Source organism: Poecilia reticulata, chromosome 16 (assembly GCF_904066995.2).
Source record: "Poecilia reticulata chromosome 16, P_reticulata-male-v2, whole genome shotgun sequence".
Lineage (NCBI taxonomy): Eukaryota > Metazoa > Chordata > Actinopteri > Cyprinodontiformes > Poeciliidae > Poecilia > Poecilia reticulata.
Genome location: NC_088845.1, coordinates 12414602 through 12430790, shown reverse-complemented (window position 1 = coordinate 12430790; position 16189 = coordinate 12414602). Strand labels below are relative to the sequence as shown.

Here is a 16189-nt window from a genome sequence, read left to right as displayed (position 1 = left end):
TGAGCCAGAGGCATAGACAAAATGCCTTTTGCTTACTGAGAAAGCTTAGCAAGTAAGTGTATTTTCTTTTCTATTTTTTTTTCTTATGCTCAACACACACAAACACACACACACACACACGGTTGAGAATTGTTTTGAAGCGCTGTCAAAACAATTCTACCTTATAAAATATCAAAAATAGAGGGTGATTCCTTATCCATCATATTTATTTTTAATTATTAAATACCAGCCCAGTGACATTATGCTGTGTTGTTCTTAATCAGATTTGAGATTACATTTTCACTACAGGACAAGCTTAATCCAAAAAACAGGGGAAAAAACAACAAAAAACAGTTCACACCATTCTGTTGTTAGCACAAATATTTAAAATACACAAAATGATCTAACTCCTTTCATTTCAAACTGAAGAAATTTTTTTTACTATGAACAATATTGATTATTGTAATAATTGTAATGTTATTTCCTACATGTAGTTTGATTAAAATACATTGGTAATAAAAATAGCATAAAAAATGTATTTTTTAAGGTCAGTGTGTAAATTGCTATGCATTTTTTTGCCGTTCTCTGTTGTAGAGTATCACAAATATACCGAGCCTATATTAGCTGAATAAGTGGTTGGGCGATCTACTCTGAGAAGCGTCTGCAGTCAGCTGTTTAACAGACCTGCAGCTTTCAATTCGTAGTTTTAAACCACAATGACATTGATGAGAGTGTGGTGCTTCCTTTAATATCTACATCATAGGTGTCTCTGTTTTTTGTAACTGAAAATATTTCCACACCACCAAATCTGTCTATGTTGTAAGTGAGCGGAAGATATAAGCGCCTTGTTTCAGCCACCTTACTGACAGTGCACAGCAATGGGTGGCAGAGACAGCAGAGAGAATTTTTCCATTTTATTAAATGAACTTCAAACCCTAGTAAAACAGTGTAGATTTGGAAACCACATTTATTCATCTGATTTATTGTACCTGTTTCAGCCAAAGAAAGAAAAGGAAACCTTTTAAAACACAGCTAATAAAAATTTAAAATGGAGAGCTGTAGAGAGTTACCTTCACATAAACATGCAATGACCTGAGTGTGCTGATGCCCAGCGAAGGAGGTTCCTGTCAGCCAGCATGCTGTTGTCCCATATGGCGACCCCCCAGTCATCGTCATGCCACTCTCCTGTTAACAGTAACCAAATACTAGATCTGTCCACATGATCAGTGAGATTCCCGGAACCAGCACCTGCAATTCAGCAATACAGTGTGAAAAAGATCAATCTGAGAATTTCTGAAAACTGATACTGTGTTATTCATAACTTTAGAAATTAGGGCTAAATCTAAAGTACAAAATTTCCAGACACAGATTAAACTGTTGTTTGAATTTGATCTGACTTACCTAAGTAATAATTTAAATACTGTCGGTGTGCTTTTAATTGCAAATGGTTATGGAACAAAACATAATTTCTATGTAATCCTCTGAGTGTGTCTCAGAGTGTGTGTGTGTGTGTGTGTGTGTGTGTGTGTGTGTGTGTGTGTGTGTGTGTGTGTGTGTGTGTGTGTGTGTGTGTGTGTGTGTGTGTGTGTGTGTGTGTGAGGGTTGGAAAAATGCAAAAGAGGACGTATGCGCTGACATGCATGCTGTGCTGTTTTGTTGTTTTCTATTGGGATTAACTTCTACATTATAAAGGATTAGCTTTGCAGATAGTGGAGGGTTTCTCTTATATTTCCAGTCATTACAAAGCAGTAATTTTGAGGTTGAGTGGTAACAGTCATGCCTCACCATATTTCCGAGGGACTGTGCAGGAGTAACAGCAGGGGTTTGTATTAGAACTAATAGAGATTTTAAATAAGATTAAAAATAACTATTCTCATTAAAGAGTTGAGGTAGAAAAATGTTGAGAATTAGTGCTACACAACACATTACCATTTAGAGATAAAAACAAATGTGTGAGTTAGAGGAACTGTATGTAGGCCAGCTGAAGCCTTTTCCCCCAAATTGTGTTTTTTTTCCCCTTTGCTGCAAAAGAAAAAAAAACACATTTAGATCATAACCAGCATGGGAGAGATTGTTATTGAATACACAGCAGCACGGATAAAAAGGCAAAAACTAGAATTCAAATGCATGTTTTGTTTCATTAATTCTTTTCTTATCTTTAAAATGTGTATGCGTGTCGTCGACTCTCTGACCCCAGTAGCTGTTCTTACTCACTGCAGAGTTTTCCTGTTTGCTCATATGTTGTGTTTGTTTAATAGTAACTATAGTGAAACAGGGTGTAAGCAGCCTCCATGGCCAGCTAAATGGAAGTGGGTTTATTCTGAATTGTGTGTGTGTGTGTCTCATATACTGCAAGTTTTAGTGTTTTGTGTGGGTGTGTGAAAAATGTGTTTCTCAAACTCTGCTGCTGGAGGAATGCGCTGCACTATAGAGTGTGTACAATGTAAGTGTGAGAACATTATTTGTCATCAGTATATCATTAGGTCTGTTACTTATGCACATATGGTGTCAGTCTGTCTGATTCACCTAACCTTTTGCCCTCGCTGCTTTTGCACCAATCGTTATGGAGGGATTCGCGGGTGTGACAGAAAAGTGGACAGGCAAGGGAAAGAAGGGGTGTCGTTTTGAGTCTACGCTTCTTCCACTGATCCCTTTTTTGCAGCTGTAGGGACGCTGAATGAATGAATGGCACCTCTTTGTGTGGGTGTGCGCATGCTTTGCTGCGTGCATGTCCAGAGTGCATGTGGTAGCGTGTCCAATTACACATTTGGTCTGTTTCTGGATTGCAAGATTGTGCAGGTATTATTCTTATATTTATGTGTTTTCTATCAGCTTGTGAAATGGGGGCAATTGTTATTGCTTTGTGTTTGAATATTTTAATACTATATGAATAATAATAAAATATAAATTGCTATGCTTCTTTTTATTTTACTATGGCATACTTTAATGGGATTTTGTGATAGATCATCTAGTGCACAATTGTGGAGATGAAGGAAAGGAATGCATGTTTTTTTTTAATGTTGTAAAAATTGATAAAAATGTGTGTGACGCAGTTTTCAATGTGTGTGTGTGCATTTGTATTCAGCCCCCTTTAATCTTCTATCCCTACATAAAATCTAGTGCCTCCCATAATTAGTAAATAGGGTTAGTCTGTGTGTAATTTAACCTCGGTATATACAGCTGGTCTGTTAAAGACCTCCAATGTTTTTTAGACAGTCGTGAAAAGATCAAGGAACACGCCAGACAAGTTACAGTTCTGGAAAAGTTTATGACTAGGGTTAGGCAGAGGTTGCACTAGACTTTTTCATGCAGTTCGATGATATATTCAAATGCGTTTTGTTTTAATTACCGGTAATATTCAACAAACTCAACAGTGCATCCACATTGGGCTATCACGCATCAATGAATATTACATGAATAAATGTAACATTTTATCCTTAGTGGAAAAAAAAACACTGACTGTGGCCCCAATTACATAAACACATTATAATGCAATAACATATAAACAATGAAATTAAATGACTACACTTAAATTATGACTAATTCACTTGCAGTGATTTGAATGGACAGTCTCACAACTTCCTCTTGGTGCCTTTGGACCTGACTGCACTTGCTTGTGCACAATCAAATGTCTCAAGGTTTTGTTGCTGATCTGGAAGCCGAATCTGTGCTTTGCTGGAGACTGGAATCACAAGCCAGAGTTTTTAAATCCTGGAACATTTCTCCAATTTAAATGATTAGAAGTCAGTAAGACTTTCTGAACGTGTGTGTATGCACTCTTTCTGCAGCAGACGAGGTCCAAAACTTTCTGTTCAACGTGTTGTCAGCTCCCGCATATCGAGATGTATTTAGTTCTGGGTTCAGATCAGAGAAGGGAATTCATTTATTTTTACTGATTGATTTAGTTACCTCCACACGATGTACCCCGTGCATAAAGTTGAACATTTTTGCGCGTCTGCAACAAGTGGTCAAGTATGTGAATTATAAACTGTCAAAATGATGGACAACCTTCAGATTTTTTCATCCCTGTTTAAAACAAACAAAGACAGAAAATATTCTGTCAACAACACCCCGGGGGTTGGTATTAAACAATATCCAAATATTTTACCATCTCACAAAACACTGGCTTATCCATCATCTAAAAATAGAAAACGTTTTTCACAACTGAAATCCTACCAAACATGGCTGTCCACCCAAACTGAGAGGCAGGGCAAGAAAAGGCTTTATTCAGAGACAAGATAAGCGGTAACCATAGTAACTCTGGAGGTGCTGCAGAGATCTACTGCTCAGGTAGGAGCAAAGGATCCACAACTTTTTCACAAATCTGGCTTCTTTGGAATAGTAGCAATATTGTTGCATTGCACACAGCAAGTCAGACGTTCCTCTGTTTGCCATTGCAGTGGAAGAAGATCCTGTGGTCAGAGGAGAAATAATTGACTTGGGCATACATGTTACGAAATAAACTAATGCCCTGAACAAACTGTTTCCACTGTGAAACATTTTGGTGGCAACATCATGCTTTTCCTTCAACAGAGGCAGGGAAGCTTGTCAGAGTTGTTGGGAAGATGTGTGTAGCTAAATACAAAGCAGAAAAGGAGGTCCAACTTTCAGCAGGGCAACAACCTCAAACATGCAGCCAGAGCTACAGTGGCTTGATTTAGCATACTCATGTTTCCTAAACCTAATATTATTGATAATCTGTGGCAAGATTTGAAAACTGAAGTTGACAGACACTCTGCGTCCAGCCTTACTGAGCTGGAGCTATTTTCAAAATAAGCAGTAGATATATAAAACTGATAGAGGCGTTGCCCAGAAAGGTTGTCTCTGTAATAACAGTAAAAGGTTGTGCTACAAATTATTGAATCGAATGGGAGGAATACTAATGCACTTCAGTTTCTAGATAATAATTTCTCCAAAAAATGTGAAAACCATGCATCACTTTTTCTTTAATTTAATTATTGTGCATTACTTTTTGTTGGCCTGTCATGTGGCATACTCATAAAATGCATGTATGTGAATGTATCATGACAAAATGCAAAAAGGTTTATGGGTTATTAATACGCAGAAATGTTAGTGTTTCTGTTTTTTGGGGAAAAGAAACAAAAAATAAAATTGCCATTTCACGACTTATGCAAAAATACTTTTGAGTTCCCTTGAGCTCAAATATGATACTATTAGAAATATGTGTTTATGGTTGTGTAATGATAATGACTGTGAGTCAGAGCACACACTGACACTCAGTGTCAGCATCAGCATAAATTTGGTCTGATTTATGCCAGAAAACTACGGTGGTGTTTCTGGGTAGGTGAAAGCACCGAAACATCCTCACCAACTATTCCATGAAGTTTGTTGCAACTCTACAGTCTTGGATATAAAAACGCTCAGATCAGCTTATGAACTGTTTATTTTCTTTTAAAATACACTAAAAGCGTTATAGAACGAAATATGTTTCGAATAAATGTTAAGAATATTTTATCAAGTAAAAATAAATTATTTTTAATTAGGCTGAAGCTCAGAAGACAGTGTATGAAGCATACATGTGAATGTGCCATATGGTTTTTAATTACACAAATTAAATACCTTAACTATTTTGAAAAAAAAAAAAATGTCTGATGGGGAGAATTGAAAAGGTGAAGCATGAGACCATTTTGTTAAGATGTCACACACACTGTGTGTAGAAGACCAAGTAACAAAATGTCAATCACCCAGTACCGGATATGATGTGTGAGCGCCAAAATGTCTGTTGCCATGGCAACACAGCAAACATCTCACGATGCAGCTTGTATGACACAGAATATTCACAGATAGAAATAGCGGTTCCCAAATGTGTGTGTGTGTGTGTGGCTGTTCGCGTGTGCCCCTGCTCACTCAGCGAGGAGGAACTTCAGCTCTCTCACACGTGTTGTTCACACACACCAACACATCATGAGGCTCTCTTGTCGCGTCTTGGCCGTTTCAGACAGCATCGCCCCAACGGCGGGGACGATCCAGAATTATTGGAGGGTTTCCTCCGAATTACCTAATGACTGAAATGTTCAAGAGAAGAACTTATTGCAGAGATTTAAACACTTACAGTCAACACACTTAGGAAATGCAATTAAACCCCCAAATTTGTTCTATTCCAGACAGCACTAGATTTAAACATCAAGCAAGAAGTTTGTTTCTTAGTGGAAAACCACAGGCATCAAATGGTGTCATATTTGAAGATATTCAGTTCTCTGTTTTGTTGACATTTTTACCAAAGCGATACCAAAAATATTTATACCCTTCTCAATTATCAGTTGATGCCTTTATAAGCAATAAGCAAACACTTTAAATGCTGATATGATTTTGTGTGTCTCCACTATTTTTAAACATTTATGCTTTGCAAAGAGCTCCAACCGTTGATGTTGGAGGGAATCCGTGCAATAACCCTAATCTTTAATTCCCTTAAAGAATCTCCAGCAGATTAAAGTCAGGAATATGGGTGGGCACTTTAAATATAAATCTACTGAGTGTGTGAATAAGTTTTTTGAGCTTACTTCTTTTACTGATACCATATAAGAAGCATTCTGCATTGAGAGATTTCATGAGTCTAGCTCTTGGGTCAGTGAAGAAAGCGTGAGTATGTTGTTTTTGTATTTATTTTGCATTGATTCTGATAAAATTGGTTTTCTCAACTCGTTAGACAAACTTTGTTGAATGTGAACAATTTTATGAATGGTCATAAAATGCATTTATGCTTTAAAATAATTTATGCATCTTTTAATAATGAACATTACTGATGGAGAGAATTTAAGAAGAGGTGCCTTACAGTCTCTATATTTGAAAAAGAATTCATAATTTGTAGTGTGTCGTTGAGTTGCTCCCTAACGGAAACAATCGCACACAGTTTGTGGAACACTGAGTAAACATGTCACACTCCTCTAAGTACACGTGAATACACTTTTTCACACTTGAACGCATCCCTCCCTCTGCTTTTTTCTTCTCTTTTTTAGGGTTTTTTTTCTTACTAAAGAATGATGACACTTTTTTAACTCTTCGCTTCATCGCACTGCAGTGCCTTCGCTACCCTTCCTTTCCACTTTCGCCCTCCTCATCCTCATCTACCCGGATACGGATACCCGGGAATAACATCCCCGCTCCCTCCCGCCCCTGCTTTACGTAATGCTTAAAGCCCTGCATATCCTCCCTGGCCATGGCAACAACCACATCTGGATCGCACAGCCATCTAGACTTGCACCGAAGCACACGTGAAGCCCCCTTCAACACCTACCACTAAAAGTCGTGTGCAACACTGATCTATTTTCTTAGTAGGTGAAGCATACTTGGAGGAGGTTCTCGAGATGCAGTGCTACACAGGGTTCTCTTGATCTGAGATGGCTCCAAGACTTTGAGCACAAGTATGTGAAGTTGAAGCAAATTTGGGTTGATTTCCTATTCCACAGGAATTACCTCAACCTCACATACTCTTTTCTTAGAAGATAAGTTTTATTGTATTTCTTGTATACAAGTTTGAAATAGTTGGTATTTTGCTTCTGAATCTTTTTCTCATCGTCATCTCACACTCTCTTGTCTGTTTCCTTGCATCTTCAGTTTCACAGACTTTGCACTAGTTTTCTGATGCTGCCTAGTTCTTTGCCATTTATCTGCAGACTAGCAGTGCCCCCAAATGGCTGAAAACATACATTACAAGTTGCTGCACTGAGTGGATTGGAGGACCACCGTTTTCAACACTGATCTCAAGTTTGTGCCTCGTATATTTTCCTCGTCGATGGTTACGCGTTGATAGAAGCAGCATTCAGAAGCTGGAAGGGTCTCCTGATTTAGCTACTGTTCTTTCTGCCTCCTAACTTCCCAATAATCAAGATGTTATTTGTGGCTAAATTATAATTTACTTTTTGTTAAACAGGACAAAGGTCAGAGCTGTAGAAAGACACCTCTCTGTGTTCAAAAGCTGTCTAACATAATTTGTTTGGCTTATTTTACGAGAATGCGGTGATTGTCAACAATCCGATGTTGCCGTGACCACAGGGCAACATCGGAACCTGTGCCCAACATCGCTGTTGCCATGGTGACTGCAAAAGAACCGGTAGATTGAGTTATAATTGGACAGAGCAAATGGTGGGCTGTGGGAGGGAGAGGCGCAGAGCACAGGGGTGGAAGATGAATTAAGGGATGAGAGTGAAGGGATGGGGGAGTGAGTGAACGCCATGCCTGCCTGCACGATGCCAGCGAAGGTAAAAAAGAGGGTGAAGGAAAAGTTTTTCCGGCAAAATCATACCAGTGTGACTGATGTAACGGTGGATGGGCAGAAGAGGGGGTTGGACACATGAATTCACATGCATATTAGAAGCATGATGTCTGTGAGAGGAGACGGCCAATAAAAGCTGCTGAACACCTACACAAATACTGCACCGCCAGCACGGTCGCAAGGAGAGCGAGTTAAGCTTAGCTCAGGGGGAATTTCTGTTTCACTGTTTCTCTTCACACCTTTTTTTGTTTTCTCACCAATCATCATGACTTATCTCTATTTTAAATGAGTAAGTGTGATGTTTCTGTGGTTTCCCACCATCATCTCATGTTGACTCTGTGCAACTTCATGCACACGCTGTTATCTGATTTTTTTCATCTTACTTGCCCTTTTTCTGTTTAGCTGTCTTACAATGGCTTGGCTTAAAAGCGTGTTCTAAGGAGATTTTATGTGGTAAATTAACACAAAGTAGTCCATGATTGTCCAGTGGATGGAAAGCAAAAGATTGTTTTCAAATTTAGGTATTCGACCACATTTAGTCTGATACCCCTTAATAAAATCCAAGCGGCATCAGAATCAACTGTGTCCACTTGTGTATAATTTCAGAAGTTTGTTATAGAATATTACTGAACATCAAGACCAAGAAACACTTCAGTTTACAGCAGGATTAAGTTATAAAACAAACAAGCTTTGAACGTCTTACGCAGCACGTTTCAATTAATCATCCAAGAATTTAAAAAGTTTGTCCCTACTGCAAACTGAGTTATAACGATCCACCTAAACTCACTGGAGCAGCATTCATCCGAGATGTAGACAGGAGGCCCGTGCTAACTCTGGAGGGGCAGGAGAGACTCCGGTTGGATATGGTGGATTCCATCTTGAAAGTTTTGGACTACATGTAAAATCAATCAAGTGCATTTGTATAGCACATTTCAGCAGCAAAGCAGTTCAAAGTGCTTTACATAACAAACATACAAAATTACAAAGTTATAAAGAAAACACCATACAGTCAATAATTGAACAGACATTACATTTTGATGAGTGCCATCACCAACATCATACACATCAAATATGTTGGTCAATGTGTCATTTTCTATGTTTCGAAAGCAACAGATGGGTTTTTAGGAATATGTGGCGGAAAGTTAACATCTTGAAAATGCCATCTGCATCATAAAGCATGGTATTGACACCACCATGCTGTGGGTGTTGTTTTACGCAGAGTAGGGAGCTGGTAAGAATTCATATGAAAGTGAATTATTCTAGCTACTGACGGATTCTGAATGAAAAATAGTTGAAAGACTGGAAAGATGATTAAGCCATAATTTTGTGGTAGCATGTTCCACTCTTTCTTCTAAAATCTAAATCCAATTAAAAATCAATTTCACGACTTAGAAATGATTATTTACAGATGCTTGCCATACAATCTGACTGAGACTTACCTATTTTGCAAAGAAGAATGGGCAAAAATGTCTGTCTGTAGATGAGCTGGTAGAGACCCTAAGAGTCTTCCAACTGTGATTGCAGCAAAATGTGACTCATGAGACTGAATACAAATGCAAACCACGCTTTTCACATTTCTATTTGTAAAGAAAACTTTTAAGTCATGCGTCATTCCCTCTCTTCCTGGTGGTACTCCACTTGGTCTTGTTTTATCAAATGAAATCCAGATAAAATGCATCAAAGTTTGTGGTTGCAATGTGACAAAAATGTGAGAAGGTGTAAATATTTTTGAAAGGCACTGGAACAGTTTGTGGCAGAGGGCTTGTACTGTTTATTCAGGCTGTAACAACGGAGCAGTGACTGTAATCACCCCCATCTCCACCCGTAACCTCTATCACCCTCTTTGATTTTGACTCACTGTGTCAAGCTTTCCAACTTTACCACGCTGTGTTTGCTGGATTGAGTAGTTGAGAGCTCAGTGCGGTTGATAAGCTATGATCTCCTACTCTCACCATCTGACTGGCTGTTTTTCTAATACCTTTAACTCTTTTTTCACATCAGAAAGAAACTAGACTCATCCTGTACTGTTCAGTATGCTGATGCAAACAACTTGAGAATATCAGAACAGAATTGTGAAAATGTGGCTTTTTGCTTTGGATGAAACAGTTCTTGCTTGTGCTGCGAAGATGGAAAGTCTTCGCAGCACAAGCGAAGACTTGTGCTGCGAAGACCATCCCTTTATAGATGGTCTTTGGGGGTATTTTTATTTGAAAATGGGACTCCATTTTCAAATCAAAGGAGTCCCTCAATACTCAGAAGTACCCAGTCAGCTCCTGAAGGGTTAACATTTTTTACTACTGACTGCAGCAGCTGCCAGTGGCTCTCTCAGTCTTATTGGTCAAATATCACTCCTGATGTGCTGACTGGTTCTTAGTGGAAACCAAGTCCCTCCCAGAATTGTATTTTTCTTAGATGAGTCAGGCCAAACAGGACTTCTTGACTCATGCAGTATCATTTGTACATGTAGACTTTCTTTCTGTCTCATCTCTTACACAACACAGGTACCTCTAAATGCCACCCTTTCCCTCCCCCATGTGTCCCAATTTCTACCCCTCTGCCTCCTACCTCTATTTAAGAGAAGTTGTGTTTTCACAAGCTGTTTTCTCTCCACACACCCCTTCTCTCCAGCCCCCCCTACCTCTCCTGCTGAAAATGACTCTCATTCTATTTTTACCCGCTGGTCCTCTTCAGTCTGCCTGTTCCACCCATTTTGCCTCTCTTTTCAGCTATCACTAGTATCCTTGTTTTCCCTGTAAGTTTTCCATCAGAAAATTGAAAATTTCAGGTGATCGAGACAGAGAGAAGCATCTTTTGTGTTGTATTCTGTTACATAACTAACTTGCATCCTGAATAAATATGCATTTAAACATGGAGGTTTTTTTAAATGCTGGTAGTTTTATTTTAATCCACAAGTTTGAGTTTTGGTAACAATGGATTCTCATTCAGGTTTATAGAATAGTATGGGCTGGTTTCTTAACTCCTGATGCAGTTCATACTTTATCGTGACAGGTAAATATTAGGACATTTTGGCAAGCCATTTTTACACTTAATTGCTAGAGAGAAAATTTAAGCTATCCATCCATCCCTTGTTCTTGCTGTGGAAGTTGTGCCTGTCTTCAGCAGCTCATCACAGGCGTACACAGAATTAAGAGACCAATTGACATAACAGTCATGTTTTTAGAGTACCCGGAAAGAGCTCATGTATGAGCTTTGTTTTTGTCAGATATAAAAATTTTTTGATGATATGAAACAAGGGACTGCGATGGTGCAGCTGGTGGCACTTCTATCAAAAGGAAAAAGATCCTCAAATGTCATCTTTATTATTATTATTATCTAAAATGGTACGCATAGGTGCGGCTTTTGAATAAATGCTAGAATGGTTTGCCATATAGCACACTGGCGCCTCCCTTTATAGATGGTCTTCGGGGGTATTAAAGCTGAGGCACAGGATGTGTAATGGGTAGGGAACTAGTCAGATTTCTATTAAGTCATTGGTTGGCCTAAATCTGAGTGTCGGCGTTTGATTGGCTCCTTTGAACGTCACTCTAGGTTTACTACGAGTCCTCCGCCAATGATATGAGTCTAGGGAGGGCCTAAAGATAGACACACTAAAATAAGCACTTTTACAAAGGTATATAAATGATATGTATGATTTCGGAAGGGTCTCAAAAGAGCAGCAGCTCTAAATGTTTTCGTTGTGTTTTTTATTTCTGAATCAAGTGAAGATATTGAGTTGAGAAAAACTTGCCGCCGTAAAACCCAGTAAAATTAGCATATGACTGGCATTCCACTGCACGGCCCAACCAATCAGAGTTTGCGGGGGGCAGTTGACGGGCAGCAAGCTCAGCCAATTATTGAATAGAATTTCCACAGAGGGCGGGACAAGCCTGGGCGAGGTTGACAGGATGAGAAGGAAGGGGAGGGGAACGAGTACGGGGGGGCAGGCAGCCTAGTTTACAACAAGAGGAAGAGGGAGGGAAAGAGAAAGAAAGGCTTACCAGGGAGGACGAGACTAAAATAAAAGAGTAAACTCCAGCGGGGAGCTTCGGAGATGCGATGCGAGGACTTTTCTGGGCCAAAACAACACTCGTAACGGCAACTGCTAAACGAACTGGACGGAGCGCGCTTCTGTGTCGTCCGCACCAAGTGTTAGCTAACCTGCTGCAGACGGACGGATTGCTCTGACGGCTTCAGCCAAAAGTCGCTTATTTTTTTAAAGCCGCTGGAGGCGACTTCGACTCGGTATTCGGGCGTTTAATGCCGACCTGTCGTGCCCTGGCTTTAAAGCTTGACAGGAGAACCAGAGGAGTGAGAAAAATACAACAAGCAACTGCGATTCACTCCCCCCGCCTTCCCTTTTCTCCTCGCTGACTGGAGCCAGAAGTCTTCACCGTGGTCGCTGGGTTTTTTATCGCTGTGTTGTAGTCTTATCAGTTGGTAGCTTGTTTCAGGTCTGCGGCCAGATTGGCCAGGTAGGGTACGAGCAGCTTAATTAGAACCTGTAATAATCTGTTTTTTATTAATAGGTGGGATCAAACTGATGGATAGCGGACTTGTATGCACAGGGTGATGGATGAATGCACCATATTTTCGGCATCATCCCATGCTTTCTTATTTTTTTACAGTTAAACTCACGTTGGATGGTGTTTTCTCATAGCTTCTTTTGTAATTTGTGGGTAATTACCTGGTTAAAACAGGTGCATAATACAGCAGAGTGAGTGCTACGGGAAGCAAGTCACTTTTTTCGAGTGCTGCACTTGTGAAACAGTTGTAGTTGGATTATTTAGGCAGCCAGTTCGTGTGAATACACATTTTGTAGTTGGGACATGAGAACAATTGCGTTTCTTTTGCCTGTGTCTGTGCGCCGGGTGCACGACCAGGGGCGTTCCCGAGAGGTTGGTTCAATTTGGAGCGGTGCACTTGAGGCTCCGCTTATTACCAGAGGCAGCTAAAACTGCCTCTCCAGGGTGTTCTTGGTTGAATTTAAAGGTATATATACATATAAAAGTGAGATAAGAACGAGGCAAACACTGTTACAACAAGCTACTGTAAACTCCTACAACTAAAAATACACACCAATCAGCTTTAATCAGCCTGGTGGATCTCGTTTCAGCGTTGTGGAGTCTGTTTGATACGGTGCTGTCCTACATCAGTCCTTGGAGCTGCTCCAGTCCGGGGCTTTATGTACCTCACCCCGATCCCACCTGGCTGCAGGTAAAATGTAGCGCAGAGCATAGTTGAACATGGGCCAGGAAGACTGCGTAGTTCCCGGGTGGATGTTGTAACCCAGGCCGCGGATGGGCTAGAGGCCTCGTTAACCCTTTCCCGACCAAGCTGCTGTAGTAATGTAAACAAACACGGAGAGAGGGCATCGGGGGTAATTAGACCAAAGGGAGCTGGATCTTTGCCTTCAATCCTATTTATATTTCCTGTGGGCCGACTTCACGTCGTTAAAATCTGATTTAAATTGGGTTCTTTTTTTACTCTTATCGTTTATACTGTACATTTTGTCCACTGATGTTGCATTGCTTCGTGTGCGCAAGATTGCGGCATTCTGCGATACCACAGATGGACTCAACTCTTGTATTTTAAATACAAACGGGTTACCTCTCTCTATCTGTCACATCTTTGAAATCCTCATCATGCAGGGTTATGATGTTCTAATAATTGTGAATGACGAGCGCGACCTAAAAGGGTGAAACGGGTTCAGACACCACTGAGCACATGTCGTCATCTGAGAGCTTCCCACCACTATCGGCACCAGATTTTGGATTAAACATGTCGTCCTACCTTGATTTTTGTTTGTAAAAGACCATATTATTATTGGTTATATGTTTTTTTTTCCTTTTTTTTTGGAGACACATCAAGTATTCAATTATGTTCTCCTCAGAGAATCCTCAGTACCTTCGCCAAGGATTAAGCATGTTTGGTCAGTAAATATGTTTATTTTCTTTCTGTATGATGTGAATGCCGTTTGTTTGCCAAATGTGAACACATGTAGCAGTATTTAAACGTGCAAAAGCAGCCTTTTAGTGGTTACCTATCCCTAATGAGACTCATTCTGTTGCTTGATTATGTGGATAAGCTATTATGTACTCTCTTATTCATTTATGCTTGTTCAGACATGGGATGCAACAGCTTTTGTTGTCCATCCAGTCTGTTTCTGAGAACAGAAAGTCCTTTTTGTACATCTGCTGATTTTGGTGTGATTTTCCCAGTTAAGTAGATAGAAGTGCATTTCTGTGCCAGCTCAGATATTTCTCAGTGTTTTTGAATGGCTGGTAGTTTTCTACATTTATAGATGTGAACCAGTCTCTAGTTAAAAAAAAATAAACAAACATTGGTTCTTTGTGTCTGAAGGAGTTGCTGTACGTGTCTGGGTTTGAGTCTCCAATACTTGAATACAAATATATATATTTCATTATCACATTACAAACTGGTTTTGAGAAATTAACTGACTGAATCTGTGGTAAGAACGTTACAATTTGAGGTTAACATAACCCCAAAATACAGGAAACACGTTCTAAAAAACAATCTAAATATAAAAAAAAACCTTCCTTTGAATCTAGTGTCATACCACTGCAGCATAATGCAAAGTTGCAGGCATAGTTTAATGCAACTAAATCCTGCCCTCTTTCTCTGCAGTGTGGACCAATGTAGAACCACGGTCAGTTCCAGTCTTCCCTTGGCATTCATTGGTACCTTTCCTGGCACCCACCCAGTCAGATGCTCCGTCTCATCCTGGTGAGGGTCAGCACCCTGTCAACCACCCTCAAGCAACCAGTCTAAAGACAGGTACATAGTTTTGTGAACGGTATTATCACAATTTTATCATGTTTTCTCATCATGTGGCTATCTTTCTTTTCTTTTTCTTTGGGCATTGTGTTTCTTCAGATTGTCAGGGGGTGGCAGCGCTGTCACAGGAGCCTGCAGAGGCACCTCCCACTGTAGAGAAAAGTCCCCCATCCAGGCCTCCCCCTTCGTCTGATGAGCCTCTTCCAGAGAAGGAGAAGGGAGATGTGGAGAGGGAAAGACCTGACAGCGAAACCGAGAGTGATGTAGATGACCCGTAAGAGCAGTTCCTCTGTGTTTGTTTGTTTCATTTCGATTCGATTCGGCTGGTGGAGACATTTAAAGGGCTGGATAGATGCACAAACACCACATTGCCCATCTGTTAAAGCAGTTATAAAACTGTCCGAGCCAGCATTCACAGTCATTTTTTTTTCAGTGCTGTGTACCCACACAGAAAGTAAGTGAGAGTGATATTTTCTGCATCCTTGCTCTAATTTGGGCTGAAGAGCTCAAAGCCAGAACAAAGCAGATAGGAACAAAAGCACTCCATCTTTGGTCTCTATCACTACATGGAAAGCAGTGGCTCGGCTCTCAGCCTTTGAAATAGATGAGCTTTCTGTCTAATATGCAGATGTACAACGGAGTTATAGAGTAGAGGGGAAGCTGTTCCAGCCCGTTTAAATTACTAGAAAGAAAAAACAAACACAAGCCTGTATGAAGCTATTTTTAAAGGAAATGTTTAGTAAAATTGTTCTTTTTCTGTCCTTTAGCTTCCTTCCAGGAGTTGTACCAGAGCAGCCTCTCTCCACCTCTCCAGTAAAGCGACGTACTCAGTCTCTCAGTGCGCTGCCCAAAGATGGAGACAAGAGCAGTCCAGGAAAGGTATTCCCTACGAGGCTATGACAGAAATGTAACTCTCAATAGTTCTTTAACCTAAAGAAAAACCTAATTTGATGTTTTTCTGCTTCTCTTGCTCACCCCTGCAGAGGGAGAAGGATCACATCCGGCGACCAATGAATGCATTTATGATTTTCAGTAAGCGTCATCGAGCGTTGGTGCACCAACGGCACCCAAACCAGGACAACAGGACAGTCAGCAAGATTCTTGGGGAGTGGTGGTATGCCCTGGGAGCTATGGAGAAAAAGAAGTACCACGACTTGGCCTTTCAGGTATACAGATCAATAT

The 16189-nt window shown here is 40.2% G+C and overlaps 1 protein-coding gene across 1 annotated transcript in view; it reads left to right on the top strand.

Moving 5' to 3' along the window:
* Nucleotides 1–16189, top strand: part of cicb (capicua transcriptional repressor b) — a 45232-nt gene that overhangs the window by 12891 nt on the left and 16152 nt on the right. Inside the window, exons 3-6 of the mRNA XM_008431312.3 lie at nucleotides 14858–15007; nucleotides 15107–15281; nucleotides 15775–15886; nucleotides 15991–16173. Coding sequence (XP_008429534.2) covers nucleotides 14858–15007; nucleotides 15107–15281; nucleotides 15775–15886; nucleotides 15991–16173 — 620 coding nt within the window. The remainder of the gene's footprint in view (nucleotides 1–14857; nucleotides 15008–15106; nucleotides 15282–15774; nucleotides 15887–15990; nucleotides 16174–16189) is intronic.